At 37.6% G+C, this 26,663-nt stretch overlaps 1 protein-coding gene across 13 annotated transcripts in view; it reads left to right on the top strand.

Annotated features, from left to right (window-relative positions):
- The window catches only part of SCMH1 (Scm polycomb group protein homolog 1), a 173,151-nt gene that overhangs the window by 68,753 nt on the left and 77,735 nt on the right, over nt 1–26,663 (top strand). For 11 of the 13 annotated variants that reach the window (XM_057310723.1, XM_057310726.1, XM_057310724.1 and 8 more), the window contains 2 exons: nt 4,619–4,853; nt 23,249–23,337. In XM_057310723.1, the coding sequence (XP_057166706.1) occupies nt 4,619–4,853; nt 23,249–23,337 (324 nt within the window). Of the gene's footprint in view, nt 1–4,618; nt 4,854–16,833; nt 16,880–23,248; nt 23,338–26,663 lie in introns of those variants that run through there. The other 2 variants (XM_057310728.1, XM_048220709.2) reach the window with 1 other exon arrangement.

A 26,663-nucleotide genomic window follows, 5' to 3' on the forward strand; every position in this document is an offset into this window, starting at 1 on the left:
TAGTTAAGAAATTTCCCACAAAGAGAATTTCAGGCCTAGATGACTTCACTGGTGAATTGTTTCAAACATTTAAGGAAAAAGTAATGCAAATTCTACACAGACTCTTCCAGAAAGTTTAAGAAAAGGGAATACATTCCAGCTCATTCTATGAGGCAAGTATTACTCCGATAACAAAATCAGGTAAAAATACTGAAAGAAAACTACAAAACAACATCTCACATGAAAATACATGTAAAAATTCTAGGAAATTGATTCTAACAATATGTAATAATAATTCATCATGACCGAGTGGAACTTAATTCCAAATATGCTAGGTTGATTAAGCATTCATAGGTCAATCAGTGTTTTACCATATGAACACACTAATGAAGAAAAAGTGTGATCATCTCAGTAGACGCAAAAAAATCATTGACAAAATCCAGTGTCCATTACTAATAAAAACTCTCAACAAACAAGAAATAGAAGGGCATTTCCTAAGTCCTAAACCCTAAAGGGCGTCTATGTAAAACTTAAAGATATCATACTTAATGGTAAAAGTATAAATGCTTTTCCTTTAATGTCAGGAACAAGACAAGGATGTCTGCCCTTGCCACTTCCATTCAACATTGTATTACCAATGTGACCAGGCCAAAAAAAAAAAAAAAAAAATTAGGAAAGGAGGAAGGGAGGCTGGAGGTGTGGGATGAAGGAAAGGGATTCAGATTGAAAGATTAGAGCAACCACCAAATAAAATATGTGGGTGGCAAGTAAGTACATGAATTGATGGTTAACATTTTTTCATTAGGGAAATACAAAGTAAAACCATAAAGACTGACCATACCTAATAGTGGCAAGGATGTGGAGTAAATGGAACTTTCATAAACTACTGGTGAAAACATAAAATGATTCAAATACTTCAAAATATAGTTTGGCAAAAAACTTCAACAAACTACTGAGCCAAAAAAAAAAAAAAGATCACTAAGTTAGGAATTAAATAATACATCTTTAAAAAAATAACTTTAAAAAAATTTTATACCTCAGTACTATTGTTAAAAGTAACTCAATAGAAGACATAATGGAAGAGAAACTCTCATTTACAATAGCAGCAATATGTATAATTCTTTTTTCCATACAAAGATTCATACATGGGTGTTCATAGAAGTTTTATTTGTAATAATCAAAAACTGGAAACACACAAAATGTTTATCAACATGAACTCAGCAATAAAAAGAAATGAATAATTGATGCATTCAGCAGTATGGATGAATATCAACATAGTTATGCGGAGTGAAAATATCTAAAAAAATCCTATAGCCAAGATCATACTTAATGGTGAGAAACTAGAAGATTTCCTACTAAGATCAGGAACAAGGCAAGGACGTCTCCTCTCACCACTCCTTTTCAATATCATAATGGAAGTTTTAGATACTGTAATAAGACAAGAAAAGAAAAGATATACAGATTGGGAAGGAAAAAAATAAAACTTTCTTTGTTTGCAGATGACATAATTGTCTCTGTAGAAAACCCGAATTGACAAAAAAAACCCTCCTAGATCTAATAAGCAAGTATAGCAAGTTTGCAAGATACAAGGTTAATGTATAAAAATCAATCACTTTCCTTTATACTGTAATGAACAAGTGGAATTTGCCATTAAAAGCACAATTCCATTTAGCACCTCCAAAAATGAAATACTTAGACATGTGTATCTGATAGAATATATACAAGATTCATATGAGGAAAACTACAAAATTCTGGCAAATCAAAGAACTAAAAAAAATAGAGAGTGATATTCAAGAATAGGAAGACTCGGAGTACCTGGGTGGCTCAATCAGTTAAGCATCTGACTCTTGATTTTGGCTCAGGGCATGATCTCAGGGTCATGTGATTGAGCCCCACATTAGGTTCCATGGCTCCGTGTGGAGTCTGCTTGAGATTCTCTTCTCCCTCTGCCTGTCCTCCTGCTTGCACATGCTCTCTCAAATAAATAAATAAATAAAATCTTAAAAAAAAAAAAAAGGATAGGAGGACTCAGTATTGTCAAGATGTCAGTTCTTCCCAATGTGATCTATAGATTAAATGCAAGCCTAATTAAAATTACAGCAAGTTCATTTGTGGAAAATTTGATTCTAAAGTTTATATGGTGAGACAAAAGATCTTGAATAGCCAACATAATATTGAAGGAGAACAAAGTTGGAAGACTGACACTACCCAACTTAAAGGCTCACTGTAAAGAAACAGTAGTCAAGACAGTGTGGTATTTGCAAAAGGAGAGCCAGATGGATCAATGGAACAGAATAGAGAGCCAAGAAACAGTCCCACATAAGTAAAGGCAACTGATATTTGACAAAGGAGTAAAAGCAATACAATGGGGCTAAGATAGTTTTTTCAATGAATAGTGCTTATTAAACAACTGGACAGCCACATGCAAAAAAAAAAAAAAAAATCTAGGCAGAAGCCTTACACCCTTCACAAAAATTGACTCAAAACAGACCACAGACTAAATGTATAACTTAAAACTGTGAACTCCTAGAAGATAACATAGGAGAAAAACAAGATGACCTTGGATGTGGTGATGACTGTTTAGATACAACACCAAAGGTATGATCCATGAAAGAAGTAATTGCTAAGCTGGACTTCATTAAAATTAAAACCTTCTGCTCTATGAATGACACTGTCAGAAGAATAAGAAGACAAGCCACAGACTGAGAGAAAATATTTGCAAAAGGCATATCTAATAAAGGAATGCTATTCAAAATATACAAAGAACACTTAAAGTCTCAAAAATAAGAAAGAAAACAACTTGATTAAAAAATGGGTCAAAGGTCTTAATCTTAATAGATACCTCACCAAAGAAGACATGCAGATGACAAAAAAAGTGTTTCACATCATAAGTCATCAGAGAAATACAAATTAACAGTAGTGAGATACCACAGCACACCTGTTAGAATGGCCAAAATCCAGAACAGTAATACCACCAAAAAAGCTGACGAGGATGTGGAACAAAAGGAACTCTCATTCATTACTGGTGGAAGTGCAAAATTGAACAGCCATTTTGTAAGATAGTTTGGTGATTTCTTACAAAACTGAACATACTCTTTCTATTCAATCTTAGCAGTCATATTCCTTGGTATTTACCCAAAGGATTTTAAAACTTAAAACACCTGCACAAAAACTTTTATTCAAAACTGCCAAAACTTGGAAGCAACCAAGATGCCCTTCAGTAGGTGAATGAAAAAGCTGTGGTGTAGCCATTAAATGGAATATAATTCAGCCCTAAAAAGAAAGGAGCTATCAAGGCATGAACAGACATGGAGGAAACTTAACTGCATATTACTAAGGGAAAGAAGCCAGTCTGAAAAAGCTGCATACTGTACGAGTCCACCTATATGACATTCTGGAAAAGGCAAAACTATGGAGACCCTAAAAATATCAGTGGTTGCCAGTGGTTGAGTGTGTGAGGGATGAATAGGCAGAGCACAGAGGATTTTTAAGGAGTTAAACTATTTTGTTTTATCCTGATCGAATACCTGTCATAGATTTGACCAAACCCACAGAATGTACAACACCAAGACAGAACCCTAACACAAAGTGTGGACTTTGGCCAATTATCCTGTGTCAGTATAGATTCATCAGTTGTAACAAATGGACCGCTGTGGTGTGGGGGGTGTTGGTAATAGGGGAGACTGTGCATGTGTTGGGGCAGGGTGTATATGGGAAATCTCTTCACCTTCCTGTCAGTTTTCTTATGAACCTAAAACTGCTCTAAAAAATAAAGTCTCTAAAAAAAAGAAATGAATTATTGACATTTTCAATAATATGGATGAATATCAGAATAATTATGCTGAGAATCTCGACACATACGAAGAGTACATTCTCTGTGATTCCCTTCAGACTTGAAAATGCACACCATCAATCTGCAGTGATAGAAAGCGATCAGGGTTTACCTGGGGCCAGGGGTCTGGGTAGGGCTAGACAGAGGGATTATAAAGGGACATGAGAAAACTTGGGAGTGTGTCCATGTTCGTTATCTGGATTGTGGTGATGGCTTCAAGGGCGTGTGTGATTTATATGGTGTCAGGGGTATATACATATGTCAAGATTTAACAAAGTGTATAGTTAATGGTATGTCAGTTTAACTTAAAGTTGTTTTTAAATATGACTCGACTTATAAGTTAATGTCAAAATAAGAAAAATATTAACCCCCAATAGTGTGTGTGGTGAATATACAAACCAATACATTGAAATGCTCCATGAAGAGACACTAAGGATATGTAAGTTTAATAGGATGATTTCTGAGAAAATGTTACCAATACCTGGAGATTTAGGATGTTGGAGAAGATGGGATGAGAAAGCATTTAAATCAGGACCGTTTGAGACACTGCTGTGCTTTTCTTACTGGTGTGAGTCAATATTTGATGCTTCTGTGGGAGTAATTCTTCCCTCTCATCTTACCTTCCGGTGTTTCTTTCACATGAAACCCTTCCTAAGAATTAGGGAAGAGTTCAGGGCAGTTGCCTTGGGCCCAACTATAACCAATTTCAGTCCAAAGCATAAGTTGTCAGATTCCATTTCTTAACATCCTTAGTGAAAATGCCCTTTACTCTTAGTCTTCCTAATCCCCATGGCTTGTTTTTCTCAGTCCTACACACCTCCAAGCAACGAGTTCAAGATCAGCATGAAATTGGAAGCACAGGACCCCAGGAACACCACATCCACGTGTATTGCCACAGTAGTTGGACTGACAGGTGCCCGCCTCCGCCTCCGCCTTGATGGCAGCGACAACAAGAATGACTTCTGGCGGCTGGTTGACTCAGCTGAAATCCAGCCTATTGGGAATTGTGAGAAGAATGGGGGTATGCTGCAGCCCCCTCTGGGTGAGTAACTAGACCCAAGCTCTCCTTAGCCAATTAGTTATCTTTCCAAAATTGTACATCCTATTATGGGAAAGCCTTGGGTCCCCTGCCTATTCCTTCTTTTTCATGTGGCCAAAAGAAAAGGCTCACCCAAAATGAAATGACTTGTAAAATCTGGACATTAACTTATCATATCCAGGCCTCTCTTAAGCTCTCCTTTTTCTAGCTAGAAACCACACCTTTCATCCTTCTTTGTCAGTTCTCATTTACCCTGACAGTGAATGGAAGGAGATCTTACATTTAACCTGCCTCAAAAAACTACAGAGCTTTTACCAAATCCTACAATGATAACAAGAGGTGAGAGAAAATTTCCCAGTGAAAGGATGACTGTTACAAGGGTTCCTTCTTTCCTTTCCCCTAAATTCTCACTTGGTCCTTGTAATTTTCTCACTTCGAATTCATTTGCATTATTTTATTTAAACTAATAACCCCACTATATTTTTCTTCTCAAGATCAAACTTATCCTTTTTTTCCACCTCAGTGATTTAGCCCATGTCATCAATTACTGTCAATCACTATTGCAGTGAGTCTCAACAGAGGAGAGAGAGAGAAGGGTTATGAGCTATGGGCTATGTTCCCCTCAGAAGATTGTACTAAATTAATTGAGCATTAGAGGACAGGTATCATTTGCAAGAGATCCAAAGGTGGTTACTGAATATTATCCCCCATTTAAAAAATTTATTCGTAATGTAAAATTCCAAACATATACAAAAGTATAAGGAATAGCACAGTGAATGTCCATTTGTTCTTTATCCTTGATAATTACGAACACATAGTCAATCTTGTTTTATTTGCACCTACACATACTCCCTGCCCCCTCCTGCCCAGTTGCCCAAACATTGTATCATTCTATCATTAAATATTTAGTATCTGTGTCTCATAGTTAATATTTTTTAAACAAATCATAATATTATCGTATGTAAATAAACTAATGATAATTCATTAATATCAACAAATATTTACTCGCTGTTTAAGTTTTTCCCTGTTGTCTGTCTGTCTCTTTCTCTCTCTCTATTAGTTTCCTTGAATCAGGATCTAAATAAGATCCACATATTGCAGTTGGTTGATATGTCCTTTGAGTCTCTTTTAATCTATGGGTTCTCCTTCTCTTATTTTTTTCTCACAATTTATTTGTTAAAAAACCTAAATAATTTATCTTTAATATCCCCCACAATTAGATTTTGCCAATTGTGTCTCCGTGGTATCATTTGACATGTTTCTCTGTTCTCTCTTTCCTAGAAATAGGCAGCTAGGTCTAGAGGCTTGATCAGGTTCAGGTTCAGTTTTTTCATAAGAATATTTCATAGGTGGTGATGTTTACTTCTTTTAGGAAGCATATATGGTCTCGTTGCCTCTCATTTTTATAATGAAGCAGCCATTACTGCTTGTGGTCTAGATCAAGGGTTGACTGATTTTCTTAAAAGGGTTAGACAGCAAAACTTTCAGGCTTATTGGCCATACATTCTCTGTGGCAACTAGTCAGCTTTGTCATTGTAATACAAAAGCAACTACAGACAATACATAAACAAATGAGCAAGGCTGTGTTCCAATAAAATCTTATATTTACAAAAACAGATGACCAGCCTGCTGGCTATAATTAGCTGACCCCTGACTTAGATCAATCAATTCATTATGGTTGCAAAATGGGAAATTTTAATCTTATAATTCCATCCACATAAATTAAATGGAATATGTCTATTAAAATAAATTTCCATCAATTATTTGGCTATTGTGAGGATATCATTCATGGAAGAAAGCTTAAGTGCTTGATTCTTTACCAATTTTCAAAATGATGAATTGGTTTGCTGCCATCCTCCAAAACTATTTAAGGACAGTTTTTTTGTTACTGTTTAGTATCATAAACCTAAGAATTCATACATATTTGACGTGTTTCATTTCATTGCATTAATCGTCCCTATTGATTCTTGATTTGTCCCATCTTTGGCTGTGTAGGAGCCTAATCAGATGGTCTCCTGACTCTTTATTGCTTGATTGCTCTCTTGGATTTTCGAAATTTCAAAATGTTCCAGGCTCATCTTGTATATTATCTGCCCCAAATATGAAATCGGCTATTTCTTTTAGGTGCCTGGGTTCCTTTTAGTGGGAAATGATATTTAGAGACTATAATCTGAACACTAGAGGGCTCAGTGCTACTGGGTTGGTTGTTCTTTCTATGTCTCTTTGGCATAGATAGGAACTGCCTTATTATTATTAAAGATAAAATCATTAGTTCATATTGATACTTCCTACTAAAATTCAGGATAAATGGTGTTTTAATTTACTTTATCTTTGCTGTCTTAAATCTGCATCTCCTTCGTCCCACAACAAAACCCTGGTTGTCCATACCACTAATACAGTAGCTCATTTGTTTTATCATGTAGCACACCCATCAGTCTCAGAATAGCAGTAACACTCACCACCATCATAGTCACCGGCAGCGTTTGAGATACTTGCATTTCTTTCTTTCTTACCCTAAAGTGAAGTATAGTCAATAATGTGCTACAAGTTGTTTGGATTGGTTTCTCTCTGGGAGGCAGTGCTACCAACTTGATATAAACTTAGGTTCACTTGTATTTTTTTAAAGACTTATTTATTTGAGAGAGAGAGAGAGCGCGCGCACATGTGAATGGGGGAGGGGCAGAGGAAGAGGGAGAGAATCCTCAAGCAGACTCCTTGCTGAACATGGAACCCAATGTGGGGCTCAATCCCAGGACCCTGAGATCAGAACCTGAGCCAAAATCAGGAGTCAGATGCTCAACCAATGAGCCACCCAGGCACCCCTGTATTTTTTTTTATTTTTAGAGATTGCTTTTTAGAAATGTTCCTTTATAAATATGTGTGTGATACACATCATTCTTAAAATCAGATCTATGAAACAGAATATATTCAGAGAAATCCCCTTCACCTTATTCCTTTCTTCTGCCATAGGCAGCCACTTTCTCTTAATTTTATAGTTTGTACTTCATTTTTTAAAAATACAAATATATTTATGTGTATGCATGTGTCTGTGTGTGTGTACATATATACATAAGTATTTCCCACTTTCTTATATAAATGACAGTATACTGTACATATTTGTCTTAACCTTGCTTTTTTCCATTTAATGAAATATCCTAAAGTTGATTTCTTAGTAGTATGAAGATATTTCTCATTCCTTTTTATAGCTGCTTAGTACTGTATAATTCTCAATCTGCTTTATGAATCACTATTTAGAAACATCTTGGTATGCTATTAAAAAGTACAGTTGACCCTTGAACAACACAGGTTTGAACTGCACAGCTCCATTATACACAGATTTATTTCGATAAATACAGTACACTACTATAAATGTATTTTCCCTTCCTTATTATTTTCTTACTAACATTTTCTTTTCTCTAGCCTATTTTATTATAAGAATACTCTATATAATACATATACCATATAAAATATGTGTTAATCAGCTCTTTACATTATCATTAAGGCGTCAGATCAACAGTAGGCTGTTAGTAGTTAAGTTTTGGGGGAGTCAAAAGTTACACATGATTTTTGAGTGCATGGGGTGTGTGGGGTTGGTACCCCTAACCCCTGCATTGTTCAGGGGTCAACTATATAAGCTCCCAAGGATAATGGTGATGATTTAAATCACAATCTTTCAATAAATTCTCTAGAAACATATAGATCAAAAAGGAAACCAAACCAAACCACCCATAATTCATGTTTAAACATAACTGGGCGTCAAGAATACCACAGATTTCAATTATATGTTGTCTACATGTTCAGATATAAAGACCCGAAATCATTAGAGCTAGTACCTGACCCATACAGAATGAATAGTTTTATGTAAGTAGAAATTACATTTAGGAAGGGGAAGGCAGTGGGGGCCTAACATAGTCAGAATCATCTCCAGGAAAAGATAGTTCAATTTAGAGTGGGAAATACTGAGAACAGAGCTAAGACCTACTTGATTAGAACATTGACTACTGGGGAATCCAAAGGAAGAGAGTGGATTGAAAGCGTGAGGGACTAGAGATAGCACTCTTGAGAAGATAACTACCTTTGGGGGAGGGTAGACATATGTTGAAGGAAAAGAAGGAAGTGAGGGGGTTGTAATTCAGAATTATACAGAAACAGAAGAGAAGCAGTCAAAAGACACACCAGTCTCCCATCCCATCGCAACAGGCTCATCTACTAAAGAAACCATGTTTCACTATGTCAACAGAAAATTCATAACCCAAGATTCCTGCCAAAGTAGGACCTCCTGTTTTTGCTGGTCCAGGTAAATATAAGATATTTCAAATGATTAAGAAACAGCATTCAATCTCTATAAAAAGCTTCTATATGACGAAAAACCAAAGATGAGGATAAAACTGTTTTAACTACTGAAAACTCTTCCAACATCAGTGACTAACCAGAAGAAAACTATTACACAACAACCCAACTTGAATTAAACGAGTATTGACAGATATGCAAAAAAACCCATGAATCATAAATTTTAAAAGTCAGACTAGAAATGCACAATAGACAGGAAGATGTGAAAATAGAATTGCCTAAACTCAAGAAAAAATTGAAGAAAAACAAAATAATCTCAATTGCAGACTCAATTCCAGGGCGCCCGATGGACCACAGGTTTAACTGCAAATATAATAAGGGACATTGAGAAGAGAAATAAAAACAGCCAAGAGAATAAAAATAAATATTAGGAAAGGTTAAAAAGTATCAGAAAGGAACTGTTAGCTATAGAACATAGTCAATAAAGTTTCAGTATGTATATGCGAATTATGTATGCATGTATAATTGGAGTCTCTGAAGAAGATGAACAAAATAATGAAACAATTAATAATTAAAATTATAAGAAAGTTTTCCAAAAATTAAAGAAGACCTGAACCTACATATTGAAAGGGCCTACCTTTTTCCTGGAAAAATTGATTCAGATTGGTTACTCTAAGATGTATTCTAATCAAACTGTTACACTCTAAGAATAAAGAAAAACCCCTCTGAGCCTCCAGAAAAAAGGCCAAGTTATTTACAAGGGAAAGAAAGTGAAGTTTGCATCATACTTCTTTACAGCAAAGTACAAAGAAAGAAAATAAGAACGGGGGTTTTATATCTATACAAGCTGTTTTTCAGGTATTGAGATTATACTGAAACAGTGTTCAGCATGCAAGAACTCAGGAAATACTATAACCCTAAGCCCTACCTGAGGAATCCATCACAGAAAGAGCTTCATCCAAACAAGAAATGATCAATCTAAGACAAAAAGCAAAGGTGGAGACAAGAGTAGAATAGTATGGTATCGGTCTGGATCCAGTGAAGAGCGAGAACCCACACAGTAATTTGAACACTGAAAGTGTAATATAATTGTTAACTGTAATACAGGATTAGAGTATTTGGGGATTGGCTAGTCAAAAGGAAAGAGAACTCTAAAGAATATAAGAGCAGACATAAGGAGAAGCCACTACACTGGAGCTAAGATAGAGAACCCAAGGAAGGACCTCCCCTCCCCCATCCTCAAGGTGGAGATGTGGGTAGATATTGTTGGAGGGGGCATAGCTGTGGCTCACTGAATGAGAGAAGTCACTGTGGTACCACGCAGTGGAACATGCTAGAAATTTGCCTTCTAGGGTACCTCTATGGAAAGCTGTTCCCCGAGAACTGTCTCTCTAGAGTGCTACAAAACCACCTAGGTGGGGGAGGGTGGTGGCAGCGCTGGCTACTGATACGACTGGCTGTCTGGCTCTTCAGGATATGGGCAATGGAGAAGATGGGAGTGCTGCAGGAGCCCGCCACGCAAACACACTGGAACCAGGAAGCAAACCCCCTTCCTCCTATAATATCCTTAGATGGGATCAAAGGATATCACCTGAAACTGATAAACCAAATAGGAGAAGCCTAAATGAGGAAAAGGTAAATTAAGGACATTTGCAAATACGTTAGCTAAAGGTAACCACTAAAACAAAATTCCAAAATTTCCTAATTAACAAAGGAACAAAAAGATCAAGGAACAGACCATACAGAGAAAGAGATGAACTAAATATGGAAAGCACAGTAAATAAAACATAATGTGAGAGAGTTGAGACCAAATGTGTAATTTACATTAATAAATGTAAATGGTTTTAACTTACCTGTTGAAAGAAAAACATTCTCAGAATGGTGCTCAGAGTCAGACCCAGCTTTATATTGTGTGCAGGAGACATATGTAAAATAAAGTGAATGAGAAAGACTAAAAATGCAAGGATGGCCAAGAGTATACAGAGGAAAGTCAAACAATATAATAGCAGAGATTGCAGTTCTGGTGTTAGACAAGGTAGAATTCAGACCAAGATGCATTAAACAAGACAAAGAAGCCACTTTATTTTATAATGCTTAATGGTGACACAAGTCGTAATGAAAGTGTAATAGTTAAAAACATTTCAGAGCCAAGTTACAAAGCATCTGTCTTCACAAAACAGAAATTATTATAGGTGCAAGGAGATAGAGACAGACACACTAATAAATTTAACACACCTCTCAAGGCAAGGCAGGCCAAGAGGACAAAAAGTAAAGGTATTAAAGACTTTCCTGTAAGTTGTACCAAAACATCTATTTCTTTCATTTGTACCATTCCTTGAAATAAAGTAATATGGTGCCAAAAAAAATGGAATGAATAAGGTAGATCATGTATGTGTATACGTATCAAACTCTATACCCTGCTAAATGGTGAAAACATTTAGCTGTTCCTGGAGATCTAAATTGAAATCTAAAACTCTAAACAACTCTTGTTTGAAAAGGGAAATATAAACCAAAATTGCAAAATTCCTAAAGAGTAATGACAATAAACATCACGTATCAGAATTTTGAGATTAATTAAAACAGTGGTTGGAAGAAAATTGATAGCCTTAACTACCTGACATCAATAAAAATGAAAGGATAAAAATAAGGATTTAAATTCCCAATTCAAAAGACTAGAGAAAGAGTCACAATATAAAGAAAATAAAAAGGAAGAAGAAAAATAAAGATAAAACAGAAGTTAATGAGGTAGAAAAAAAGCAATAAATCAAAATACTCGTCTTTTGGGGAAAAAATACACAAAATACACAAACCACTAGTTAGCCTATGAAAGAAAAAAAGGAATAAGCACAGATACACAAACGTAGAGATGACAAAGGGAGGAAATAACTCTATGTAAATAAAATAGAGAAGCGAGGTGAAATAAAAAAATACTCTTTGTCAAAATTAACCCCAATAGCATTATAATATTTAAACAGATACATAGAAAACATAAAAGTTTTCAAAAAATTGCACCTACAGAAAAGCACTATGTGTAGGTTATTTAACAGGAATCCTACAAAACCTTAAAAACCAGATTTTCTCCTTCTACTTAAGTTGTTGTAAGTCAGTGATACCCAAAAGAACTTTCTGTGATGATGGAAATGTTTTGCATCTGTGCTGTCCAGTGTGGTAGTCACCAGCCCCTTGTGGCTATGGAGCACTTGAAATGTGGCTACTGTAACTAAAGACCTAAATTTTTTTTTAAAGACTTTATTTATTTATTTGACAGAGATAGAGACAGCCAGCGAGAGAGGGAACACAAGCAGGGGGAGTGGGAGAGGAAGAAGCAGGCTCCAGCGGAGGAGCCTGATGTGGGGCTCGATCCCATAATGCCAGGATCACGCCCTGAGCCGAAGGCAGACGCTTAACCGCTGTGCCACCCAGGCGCCCCAAGACCTACATTTTTAATTTTGCTTAATTGTAATTGAAAGTTAAAAAGCCTATGTGTCCTCCTCTGATTCCAACCCCCTTCATTTTTCCCTTCCTTCTCCTGATGTCCTCCCTGCTATTCCTTATGTTCCACAGATAAGTGAAACCGTATGATAATTGTCTTTCTCTGCTTGACTTATTTCACTTAGCATAATCCCCTCCAGTTCCATCCATGTTGATGCAAATGTTGTGTAATCATCCTTTCTGATGGCTGAGTAATATTCCATTGTACATATGGACCACATCTTTATCCTTTCGTCTGTTGAAGGGCATCTTGGCTCCTTCCACAGTTTGGCTATTGTGGACATTGCTGCTATGAACATTGGGGTGCATATGGCCCACTGAGGGTTTTAGAGGGGAGGGGGTTGGGGGGATGGGTTAGCCCGGTGATGGGTAGTAAGGAGGGCACATATTGCATGGAGCACTTGGGTGTTATATGCAAACAATGAATCACAGAACACTACATCAAAAACTAATGATGTACTGTATGGTGACTAACATAACATAAAAAAAAAAAAACAGGCAGATCTGTGAAAAAAAACAAAACAAAACATAAAAGTAAAAAATAAAAAGCCCATGTGGCTGCTGGCTACTCTACTGGACAGTGCAGTTCTAGATCATAGAAAAGTAGGAAAACGTGCAGGTTCTTTTTATGAAGCAGGTAGAATTTTGATACCTAAGCCTGATTTAAATTACACAAGTACATACAATTTCATGTATGAATATTGTTATAAAAATCTTAAAATATTAGGAATTAGAATTCAACATATTTAAAACAATATTTTGTCAAAGCAAAGTAGTGGGTTTTTTTCTGGGAATGAAAAGAAGATTTAACTTTGGAAAAATCATTAGTGAAATTCACCATATTACGATAGCTAAGGAAGAAAGTCATCTGACCTTTGACAAAAATTAGCATTCTACCTAGGACTCATATTTTCTGATTTCACAACTTATTACAAAGCAGCAATACTCAAGACATGTGGTAATGGTATAAAGATAGACATAGATCAGTGGATTAGGTTTGAGAGTCCAGAAATAAACTCATACGTTTATGCTCCATTGATTTTCAACAGCAGTACCAAGGTAGTTCAGTGGATTCTCGACAACTGGTGAGGGCCAACTGGATATGCACACACAAAAGAATGAAGCTGGACCTTACCTCCACACTATATACAAAATTATCTCCAACTGGATAATAGTCCTAAATGTAGGAGCTATAACTGTAAAACTAGTAGGAGAAAATATAGGGAAAAGATTCATGACCTTGGAATTGACAATGATTTCTTAGAAATGACACCAAAAGCACAGGCAACAAAAAGAGAAAATAGTTAAATTGGACTGCATCACGTTTAAAACTTTTGTTCATCAATGGACAATATCAACAGTGTGAAAAGGGAACCCACAGGATGGGAGAAAATATTTGCAAATCTTGCATCTGATAAGAAGTTAATGTCCACAATATTTTTAAAAATTCCTTCAAATCAACAACAATAAAAAACAACCTAAAAACAAACAAACAACCTGATTTAAAAATGAGCAAATGACCCAAGCAGCACCCCCCCAAAAAAAGTAAAGAACTTGAATAGACATTTCTGTAAATGGCCAATAAGTACATGAAAAGATGCTCAACATCACTAATCATTAGGAAAATAGAAATCAAAACCACACTGAGATACTATTTCACATCCATTAGGATGGCTTTTATCAAATAGAAAACAAGTATGGGGAGGATGTGGAGAAATTGGAATCTTTGTGCTATTAATGAGGATATAAAATGGTGCAGCCACTATGGAAAGCAATCTGGCGTTTCTTCAAAAAATGACAAGTAGAATTACCATTATGATTTAGCATTTCCACTTCTGGGTATATAGACAAAACAATTAAAAGCAGGGACTCAAGCAGATATTTGTATACCTGTGTTTAGAAGCATTATTCACAACAGCCGAAAGGTGGAAGAAACCCAAATGTCTGTCAGTGGAAGAATGGCTAAACAAAATGTAGCATATGCATACAATGGGGTATTATGGAAACCGACCCACGTTACAGTGTAGATGACTCTTGAAGACATTACGCTAAGTTGAAATAAGCCAGTCACAAAAGGACAAACACTATATGATCCCACTTATACAAGATACCTCATTTAGGTAAACTCGTAGAGACAGAAAATAGAACGGTGGTTGCTAAAAGCTGGTAGGGAGGGAGGAATGGCAAATTATTGTTTATTGGGTACAGAGTTCAGTTGGGGAAGATGAAGTTCTGGAGAGGGATGGTGGTGGTGATGGTTGCACAACAGTGTGAATGTGCTTAATGCCACTTACTTTTGAGAAAGAGAAAGGGAAATATATTTACACACACATGCACATTTTATACACGAAATTACATATCTTACATACTTAGTTTTATAAGAAGAAATACAGAAATGTTAAACCAGAAAATAATGAAAAGTTTACCTATTGGGAGTGTCGGGGAATAGGGTAGAAAGTATAGCAAATGAGAGTAAGACTTCTCTGTGAATACTCTTATATTCTCTTAACTTTTGTGTTATGTAAATATTTTACTCAAAAAATAAAATTAAACCAGAAAAAAAGAATAAATCGTAAGCTAAAATTGATGACAAACGGGAACAAATTAAACTGAGTATCAAATAGATATCATAACAACATTGAAAAAAGAATTCAAATAACCTGAGCCCAGAACCTTCACGGTATACCCTTAATGGGACATATTTCAAAGAAAAAATGGAACGTCAAATAAATTCTGATGTTTTCTTAATCTTAGTGGGTTTCCCTTAATTATCTGAAGCTATTTTGCATGCATTGAAGATAGAGCAAATGAGTAAATGTGGGACAGGGAAGACGAAGAACCCTGTGGTGTAGAATTTGAATTGGAGGTGTCTATATGAACTCTTCACTTAAAAAAATGTATATAATTTTATATATACTTGTACTATAATTACATAAGCTTTATTCATTGAAAAGGTCTAGAAGTAATGACACCTCAGTAGCAGTGTGGTTTCTAAATCCCACTTTTCACTAGAGGGACTCATGGCTCCTTGGAGAAATGGTTGATTTCAATGTTAAGCAAAAGAGAAAATGTAACGTGAATTTGGAACATTCTATTATGCCAGAAAGAAAAGTATTCTCAAAGAATGATGGGGACATATCAGAAGGACACAGGAGCCAGCTTGAAGGGGCTCTGACCAGCCAAAATTGGAGCAATATGAATATCAGAATAATGAAAACAAAAGAACAATGGTATTGGCATCCATGGGTCTGTAGTGTACAAAAAAAAAAAAAATTGTAGAGTTGCAGGGAAAGGTCTAATTACAGAATGCCAGCTAATAAATAGAGAAAGAATGCTAGAAAATTACCATTTTGCAACCACCATTTCAATTGATTCAGGCAGGGATAATCAATGGCTATAAAACCATTGGGTAAAAAAGCTTATCGGAGAATAGGATATTCACATAATCTCAGTGTTTTTCCTCACTGGTTACCTATTAATTACAAAGGGAAATTATAATGAAGAAATCTGTTAGCCACTCCTTAACAAGTGATCAAATTTAGTATCATCAATAATTAGATAAACTTTATGTGCTTCTTAAAGTAATGAAAAGAGAAGTATCCAGCATCACTTGTATTTTTGTCAAAACTGTTTAGTATGAATGTAATCATAAGGGAGCAATCAGAAAGAAATCCAAGTTGTGAGATATTCTATTAACAGCTAGCCCACACTCTTCAAAAGTATCAGTTTCATGAAAAACAAACAAAAGGCAACAGGACTGTTCTAGATTAAAGGAGACTAAAGGAGCATGACAACCAAATGCAATATGTAATTCTCGATCCGTTCCTGTACTTAAAAAATTAAACAGCTATAAAGGACATTTTGGGGACAATTGAGGATATTTTTAATTAAATTTCTTGGGTATGACAATATTACAGTTTTAAAGGAGAATATCCTTGTTCTGAGGACAAATGTACTGATGTATTTAGGGGTGAAATGTCACTGTGTCTCTTTCTCACAGTTCAGATGAAAAAATGTGTGTAGATAGATGGAAAGCAAATATGGTGAAATGTTACTAGTTGTTGAATCTAGGTGAAGGGTACATAGTTGTTCATTTACTGTTTTTGCTACTTTTCTCTAGGTTTAAGATTTTTCAAAATAAGTTTAAATAAGTTATGTATATAATTATACATATATATGTGTGTGTGTTCATGTTCCCCAGGCCTCCTCTGGACCTCTCCCCAGAGTTGCTGAATCAGAATCTCTAGGTAATGGGGCTTGGGATTCTGCATGGTGAAATGACTCTCCCGAGACTCTAACGAAATTGGTCTATATTTGGGAAACATTGCTCTAGAAGAGCGTTCTTCTTGTATGATTTCTGTGTGTATGTGTGTGTTTTCTGTTCACAAAGGGAACATTCATACTCCCTTGCAGAGTCCTCCAGGGGAGAAGGTGGAAAGGTAGAATGATCCTCAGTGACATTGTCAATTCAATGCTGCCAGCCTTTTCCTCACACTCCCTTGTTTTATTTACTGACCTGTTCTACTACTCAAGACTGTGATTATTTCTTCTAGACAAGACTGTTTGGATCACTATTTCTCAAACTTGGCTGCCAGTTAGAATCACCCAGAGAGCTCTTAAAAATTTCAGTATTTAGGCCTTACCTCAGATCAGTTAAATCAGAATTTCTGATTCTGGGTGGGACCAGTGTAGTCTTCTATCCTCCCTCAGGGGATTCCAGTGTCCACGTTTGAGAGTCCCTGGTCTAAAACAGAAGCTGGCTTCTTGTGAGGCCACTGGTCAGTGATCCGGATCCCAGTACAAAGTGCCTAGTCAGCAACCTTGGTCACATGCTCTGGGGTGTATGTGGTACCTTGACTTGAAAGGACGCTTCATATATTCCTGTCCCTGATCAGTCTTCTACTTGCTAAGTAGCCTCCAGGGCCTGTCAGTAGAAAGGGGGTTTTAAAAAGATACACATCTCATTTTGTGATCAGAGAATTTGAACTCTTTATAAGAACCTCTGGGGGTGGTTAACCCCAAAATTTAGAAGTTACTTTAATCATGGTGTCTTAAAAATATTGACTAAACTCGCTCTTCTCTACAGCAAGGACCCTGCCAGACCCACGTATACATATACCTACGTCAAGATTAGTCACAACCCCCACCCCCAGTTAAATCAGCCTGAATTAACTTGTGTTTGAGAGTGTGTGTGGCAGCATAACAGCAATATGGGCTTAGGGTCCTGTCAGAACTAAAAGGAATCCAGTCTTCCCAAATAGTCAGGCTGGATATTCACTTCTTCCTCAGGGAAGACAGTGTGTTCAGCACCTCTCTGCAAGTTTCACTTCTCCTTTCTTTGATGCGTGGGGTAAAATTGAGATAGTCCACTCAACCTCAGTTTGGAAGCACAGCTTTTAGTTCAGTGTCATCTGACAAATACAGAAACAAGGAAAGGGAAGTAAGTTGTCTAGGGTTGTACAGTGAGTTAGTGGCATATTTCTGTGCATGAATTTGTAGATGTACATGTATGTAAAGCTTCCCTGGGAGAAGAGAATGAGTTGGGAATCATCTTGACAGCCAGAGTCTAATAACTTCACAAAGCTTGGGATTATTAGATGGGACAATGGAGAGGGTTTGGAATGGAGCCCACAACCACGCGGTTTCTGGTGCAAGTGCTGTTCTGTTACTCGCCACCAGAGGGCATGAACTTTGATTAACGCTTAGACCTGCTGATGGGCATCGAAGTCCAGAACTTCCTCAGGTCAAGGTTAGTTGAAACAGCTGGATCCTAACTTATTCAGTAGTCCCATTGTCTTGGGAATATCTGGAAGCTCCTTATAACTGATTCTTTATAAATATTTTTTAAAAGAAATCCTAGGTAAGCACAGAACACTTGGCAGCATGCCCGGGTTTAGAATTAAAGAGACCTGGCTTTGTCATATTAGCTCAGCCACTTACAAGTTTAGTTATGTGGCCAATGGTGAGTTGCTCTTCCTTGACTTTTAACCTTGAATGTCAGTTGCCTCACCTGCCAGATCATTCATAAACTGCCACACCTGGTTTTTGTGAGTATTAAATGGAATAACATGGTAAAGTATCCATCAATTCTTGGTACCTGTTTACTAAGTGGAGATTTTTCCTTGTTCAGTAAAAACTCTCATGGAGTTTATATTCTAGTTGGAAAAGACATACACATTACAAAGAAAAAAGAAAGAAAATTCAGACAATGATAAGGGCTAAGGACAAGTAAAAGGGAGCAGGATTTAGGAAGCTGGTAAGATGGTCTAGGAATGCCCTCTGAGGAGATGATATTTCAGCAAAGAACTAACAAAGATTTGAGAAAGTGAAGCATGTTTGAGGCAGAAGGACACAGCTTGGTGTGTTTGAGAAACAGCAAGACCAGTGAATGGGGGGCAGAGGAGTGACAGGAGATGAGTTATGAGAAGTAAGCAAGTTCCAGACCATTTAGGCCTTGTCAACATACCTGAAGACCGTAGATTTATTTTGTGTTGTGGGATGTGCATGACAGTGATGTGATCTGATTTATATTTTTTAAAAAGCACAAACATATCATTCTGGCTGTTACGTGGAGAACAGACAGTAGGGAAGCAAAAGTAGAGGCAGAGAGTCCAGCTAGAAGGCTCTTGGAGCATTCTAGGCAGAGTGCGGCTGTGCCTTAGCTCAGGAGTGGTCATTGGCGGGTGAGATCTCTTGCATGGCGAGAAACGGTTTGAAGATCCACGTGCTGTCAAGCCTTGCTGACTAATTGTATTTGAGAGGTTCTAGGAAGGGAGGGATCAGAGGTGAGTCTGAGGCACCTGGGTTTAAATAACTGGTGCCATTAAGTGAGCTGAGATGACTGGAGAAAAGAGCAAGTTGGGGGCGGGCAGTGAATTCGGAGTTCTGCTTGAAACTTACTCATTTTGAGACCTCTTAGCATCCATGGAGACTTACAGAACAAGGCAGTTGGAAATACGAGCATGAAACTCAGGGCAGAGGTTTGAGCTGGGGATATAAATTGGCAGTCCTGTATTCCAGGAGGACACTGGAGGCCAAGAAGAAAAGAATGAGTGGCCAAGCACTGAGGTGCTCCCACTTTCAGAGGTTGAGATTTCTGATCCACCTGTTCTTTTCCTCACAAGCACCCCAGGCCATTGTTTATTTCAAGGAGATCCTCAGATTACTGTTTTTATTCTTCTTCTCTTCCCTCTTATACAAATTTATGACCTAAGCCCCTTTTATAGTAAAAACAGTATGGTAGGGCTAAGTGACGAAATATTTGAAGACATTAACGTGCTGATTGATAATGAAGGTTCTGGAGACAGAGGAATTGGGCTTAAATCCTGCCTCTGCTATTTACTAGCATAGTAACGTTGGATATTTTACTTCATTTCTCCTAAGCTCAGTCTTCTCGTCTGTAATGGCCAACATTTATCTAACACTTGTTATATACCAGGCTGCGTTTTAAGTCTTTCACATGTCTTAACCTATTTTAATCCTTAGAACAACCCATTGAGGTAGTTACCATTTTTATCCCACTTTATTGTGAAAGAAACTAAAGCCAGAGAGAGTTTCCGTAATTTGCCGTAAGTTACACATCAGGTAAGTGGCAGTGCTAGATTTGAATCGGTGCAGCCTGGTTCCTGAACAAGTGCTACTTTCTCGTATCTAATTCACAGAGTTGTAGTAGTGATTAAAGAGTGCGTAGCACACAGAGCCTAGCACATCGTTATGTGCAGGATAAATGTTTTCTTTGGAAGGCAGCATGGTATAGTGAAAGGGAGCCAGTTGAAGAGCCTTGGGGCTCCAGCCTGATTCTACAAGAGCAACTTATGGGACCCCAAATAAGTTTCTTAGCCTGTCTGGACTTCAGTTCTATAATCTGCACCATAAAATCTTTGTACTATATGGTCTCTGAGGGCCCTTTCTGTGTTAAAATGCTGTCTGTGATGACTGCCCAAGACAGACTATGGATGCATTTGAATTTGGAGGGGGGGTCCCATATCGCCTCGGGGGTTGGGGAATAATGTACCTCAGTAATTCCTTGGGTTGGTAACCTTTCTGTGTTGCCCTGCTGCTCTTGAAGGAACTTGCTAGGAGGTAGTGACACAGAATCGTTCAGAACCGGGAGGGCTGGAGGGAGACCGTCATGTACTGCAGTCTTCATCACTTACTACCCTGGACAAGATGTTTGTCTTGAGTTTCCATTTCTTCTTCTGCAAACCAAGGATAATAATAGTGCATACGTCATGGTATTATTTCAGATATCTGGAAAGAAATTGCATGTGAAGTATTTAATACATAATAAGCAGTCAATACGAATTAGCTATTATATTATTATTATTATAAGTGTTCCCAGAGCTCAGAGGACTTTTTTTTTTTTTTTTTTTTTTTTTTATCTCTTCAAGTTCTGGGTGAGATAGAAGCTCCAGAGTAACCCATTCCTAAAAAAATGGAATTGGTGATTGCGTGGCAGGGCGCTTGTTGGGAACCGAGGACATGAATCTGAGTGTCCTGATCGTGCAGTCGTTCCTCCTGCCCCTCTCTTTTATCAAGGTGTAGCAAGCATTTCCCTAGAACAGTTGTGTCTTGCCTCACCTTGCCCGGAGGTGTAGTGAACAATTCACGGCACATCTGCTCTAGGTTTGACTTGCATCAGCCCTTGCCTGACCTAAGGAGCGTTGTTTTCCTCACACACAGACCAGGCCTGAATTTCTGAAGAAATTTAATTTTTTTTTTTTTACCCTAATCAAAGGTAAAGCGGTAGTCTAGACTCCTTTGGCTGTGAGTGCAAAAACTCAAACCAAGTCAGAGGAGGGAAAGGAGGGAGCAGGAATTACGGACTCTATGACAAGAAGTTAAGGCATTTGGACGCAGGGTTTTAAACGCTCTCAGGGCTCCCCATCTCTTGCTCCACCTTGGCTTCGTTCTCAGTTATGTCCTCCAGGGCAGTGCCAGACCTACAGACATCCTAGCCATGATCTCAGGGAAAGAAGAACCCTCCTTCAACATGCCTATCACGTCAGAAAACAGTTGACCCAACTTGGGACATACATACACACTCTTGGTGGGGGGAGTCTGATGCCTTCAAATGACATTATTTTCTGTTCCATGGCCAGGTTGGTACAGTCATGCAATAGACACCCCCACCAAATCACATAGAATTTTTCAGAAGGAAAAAAGACTAGGCAAGCAAAAAAGTAAACAGTAGCAGTTTTAGATGAAGTGACAGGAACGTGCATCACTGTCACTATTGTTGGCATAGTGAGCTGCCCCAGGACCTCTCCTGACCTTGGGGAGCTCGGATTAGCCTAGCCAGCTTTGAGACAAAAAGTTTCTATCATATGGGGTGGTAACTCTCTTATTTCCATTTTCTTCTCTCTTTTCATGTCTTCCCCCGTAATTGTAGTTATTAATTAATACTTAATCCCCAGAGCTGATTCTTCCTTTTTCATTTTACCTACACATTGATAGTTTAGCATAGTCCACAGTGTGGACTGAAGGGTCCAATGGCCTGGGTTTCAATCCTATCTTTCTCATTTGCTCACTTCGAAATCTTAAGTTTACTTTATACCTCTCTTCTCATCTATGGAATGGAGGTGGTAGCTACCTCCCTGCGTTGTCTGGAGGAGGAGTAGATGGTCTGTGGAAAGCAATCGGCACAGTGTCGCGTCCGCAGTAAAGTCCTCAGTAATAATAGTTGTTATTTCCAGCCCTGCAGCTTTGATGCAGCCTGTCTGTTGTTTTGTCAGGAATGGGAAAGCTGAGGTGGATGGAGAGACTATCAAAAAGCACTGGTTTTGAGTACCTCAGGATAGAGAGTTGAAGCCAAGTAGAAAGAAGCATTCAGTGCTGTAATTGGAAGACCTACCTACGATAACAATCTTATTTTTACAATTTATTAATTAAATGGTACGTTCTTACTGCTTTTACTTGCTGAACAACAGTGGACAATTAATCTCTCTAGGCTTCTTTTTACTTTTCTGGAAAATGTGTATTTTGGGATAGGATTATCCCTTCCATCTTCATCATTGTCTGATCCTTAATTGTTTAAGTAAAAATGAGTATCAGAAAGTGTTTTGTACTCTGTGTGTGTGTGTGTGTGAGAAAGGAAGAGAAAGTGAGACAGAGAAACAGTGAGTTAGTTTATATTGAAATAAACCAAAAAGATTTACTTGTATATTGGGTGTATCAGTTGACATATTTGGTTTCTTCTTAAGAGATTATCCTGTCTCCCCTTTCACACTCTACTGTCTAGATCATTTCCAAGTATCGGTTAATCCTATCTCACATCTATTTTGTACTTTTCAAGGAAAGCTTTTTAGACATTATAATATATATTTTATAATACTTGTCATAGAGTCAGAAAAGTTGGCTGGGGACTCTGTTCCATTGCTTACTCTGCAACATTACCTTGGGCAAGTTACATTCCCTCTCCTGTGCCTCATTTCCTCGGCTGACTAATGAGGCATTTCTTCTATTTAACCTTTAAGTCCTTTCCTAACAGTCTGTGATTCTGTAACTATCACAGCATAGGTTGTGGCAGGAGTAGCTGGATTCCCAAGGGAAAACTTGATATCACCACTCCCTTTTGAAACATATTTTTTATCTGTTGTCCATTATGTTTGCTGCAGGATTTCGGCTGAATGCCTCCTCTTGGCCCATGTTCCTTTTGAAGACACTAAATGGAGCAGAGATGGCTCCCATCAGGATTTTCCACAAGGTATGGTGTCCTTCAGATATCACCACTTGCTTAAGGTCAGATGCTTACATTCTTTCATTTACTAAGTCCCTGATGTCTACTTTATATTTATGGCCTGAGGATGCCTTCTCAGTACTAGTTCAGAGGGAGGATTTTTTAGTACCTTAGGAAGCAGCAACTGTCCCTGGAGGAAATTTCACTAAAGTCAGGATTCCTGGGGTTTGGGTCCCAGCTCTGCCAACAATAAGCAGTATCCTTTTGTCTTCATCTGTGAGTAGGGTTCTGTCTCACTGGGTTGTTAAGAAGTTAAAATGTGTTTATCAGTAAAACATATAAAATATAATATAAATCTGAAGGAGCTGTTCTCATCCTAGATCTTGGAATTCCCCAAGGTCCATATGCTAAACAGAGAAAGGAAGACTATTTTCTGAATGTCTGTAGCATGTTTGGAGTTGATATACACCATCTCATTTAATAACCACAGTTAACTTTCTGAAGCAAGAGTTACGATTTCCATTTAATAATTAAGCAAACAATACGTTTGAATAAAGAACTTGCCCAAGATCACATGGCTAGTAAGTGGTGGAAGAGGGATGTAACACCTGTATCCATTTTTGCTTGTTTCCTAAGGCATGAAGCACTCAGTCTGCTCGCAGCTGAGTTCTGTAATGAGGTAAAGGGGGCTGAATTAGAGTTGCCTATGCTGCTAGTAAAGTCTAAATTAAACCCTAAGAGCACTATGTGATTCCCAGAATGTAGTGTACTGGGCAACTTAAAAACCCTTTCACTACAGAATATAGCAAAATGGTGGGCTGGCGGGGAAGGGAGACCAACAAATACTTTTTTACGTGCTTTGCCGAGCTACCAGAAAGTTAGAAAACTCTCCAGAGGCCAGAATGAAGGAGAACCAGTGTTAAGTGTATGTTGTGCACCTGTAAATGCCTTAAGGGGCGTTGCCAGTCTTACTTTCTAAGGATCTTTGTCTTTTAACAGCCAGGGTAGGATAGGTGAGCACTTAGCCGCATGCAAGGCAGGAAAACGGGCCTGAGACTGCCACACGGACAACCAGATCAGGCCCTTCAGCTGGTTACTCCTTCGTGGAAAGACTGTGCCTGGGGTCTACGGAGGGGTGAAGATAGAGTCACTTTCTCTGATAAAGCTGTCTTGGCCCATGCAAGTTCATGGTACAGATATAGTGCCTGTGTTGTCTGAGAACTTCAGAGCTATATGGAGATATTTCTGAGTGCCTGCAGAGGCAAACCCGAAGTCTCTCTAGACGGTTTAGTTGCTTTCAACCCAATGTCATAGAAGTCCCAAAAGTGAAGCACACTAAAGATGAGTGTTCATTTCAGAATTCCAGAGCCCTCAAAAACTCTCGAAATAAATCCAACATGATGGGACATTGGTAGACCCAACAAACAGTAAGGCTATAACCCAAGGGCTTTCAGATAATAGAAACAGCAGATAGAGATTATAAATTAAGTATTTAAAAATGATTAAAGAATGAAAAGAAGGATTTTAAAAATTGAGAGAAGTACAAAACCCTATTTCTAAAAATATTTGAAAAAAAGCAAACATCTAGAAATGAAACTTAATGATTAAAAGAACAAATTAATGGGCAAGTATATAAGAAACCAGGATTTACATAAAGAATTAACTGAAAGACATGTGTAAGGACTTTGCCCAGAATGCAGTGCAGAGAGATAAGGAGATGGAAAATATTAAAGAGAAGAGACAGGAGAATAGTATTAGAAGGTCCAATATATGCTGAACATGAACTTCAGAAAGATTAATTGGAAGGAATAGAGAATAGAGATATCCAAGAAGATAATAACAGAATTTTCCAGAATGCGTAATAAGACAAATACATAGCTTGAAACGTCACGATATGACGGAAGTCCAAAGGAAAGATCTGAACAAGTAGTCACGGGTGGGCTGGCAGCACATTTCTGGACAGTGGCAGCACAAGCCAAAAGGTAGTAGAACAGTGCCTTCCAAGCACTGAGAAGAAAATTGTTGTCCACCTACAGTTTTATACCTAGCTACATTGTTATTTCAGAAGCATGTAAAATCAAGACGTTTCCAAACAAACGATACAAGTAGTTACTAACATAGATGCTAAAATAATGACTGAAAATAGATATCTGGAAGAAGATAATTGAACCCAGAAAGTAAGAGTGGAAGAAGTAGTGGTGAGGAAAGGTTGCTTGACATGTGGGTAAAGCTAATGAAGCATTGCCTGAAACTGTATAAACGAAGTGTAATAACAGTGTGGAGCTGAATTATGAAATACCTGTTAACTCAGGAGTAGGTAAAATAGTCTAAGGCCCTTCTGTTTTCTGGGACTGTACATAAAGGTGACTTTAGATTTAATTATTAATTATGTCAACTCTGCAGTTAGAATCTTACGGGGATGACCCACTGAAAGACTATAAATAGAATGGTTAACATTCAGTGGAGCAGTGGAGAGGGAAGCAAACTCCATTGATTGTACAGGAGAAAAAGGAACAATCAAGTTACATAGAAAGTAGGCAGTATGATAATTGTAATTTAAATACATCAGTTATCACAAAAATGAGCTTAAACTCGTCAGTTCAGACATACATTAGATTGTTTTTAAATCTAACTACGTGCTGTTTACAAGAGACACTGCTACAGTAGGACGCTGAAATGTTGGAAGGAAAAGCAAAGATAGCACTAGGCAAATCTTGGTCAGAATGGAGCCGGTGCTAACCATACTGACACTCGGCAAGGAGAGTCTGTGGCTGAAAGACATTCTGAAGAGGCCACTGTCTAATGATAAAAGAGTACACGCTCCTGAAAACAGTGCCTCGGATATGAAACCAAAATTTGACAGAATTTGGACAAATTGGAAAATCCACAATTGCCACGGGATATTTCAGTAAGTGTCTCTCAGCAATTGATAAATCAAGCAGATGAGGAAATTGACGTATCAATCAGTGTAAGCTCTCAGTATTAAATTGGCTGATCAGGTTTTAAAAATCCGTTGCATTTCTATTTAATAGCAACAAGTGGCTTGAAAATAAAATTTTAAAAGGTAGCACTTATGATAGCAATAAAATTATAATATGCCTAGAAGAACGTTACTAAAAAGCATGAGATATTTATAGAGAAAACTTAAAAATTTGTATTAAAGAAGGAATCTACATTAAAAAATGCTTAATAAATGAAAACTATCATGTTCATGGTGATAGGCTGAATATCATTTATACAAGGGTTATTTCTTCCTAAATCTATAAATTCACTGGGATTCCAGTCAAAATCCAAATAGGGGTTTTCTGTGTCCTTGAAAAGCTGATTCTATGAAATCAGCTTTCTTATGAAGG

This window comes from Ursus arctos, unplaced genomic scaffold (genome assembly GCF_023065955.2).
Source record: "Ursus arctos isolate Adak ecotype North America unplaced genomic scaffold, UrsArc2.0 scaffold_12, whole genome shotgun sequence".
NCBI classification, from domain to species: Eukaryota; Metazoa; Chordata; class Mammalia; order Carnivora; family Ursidae; genus Ursus; species Ursus arctos.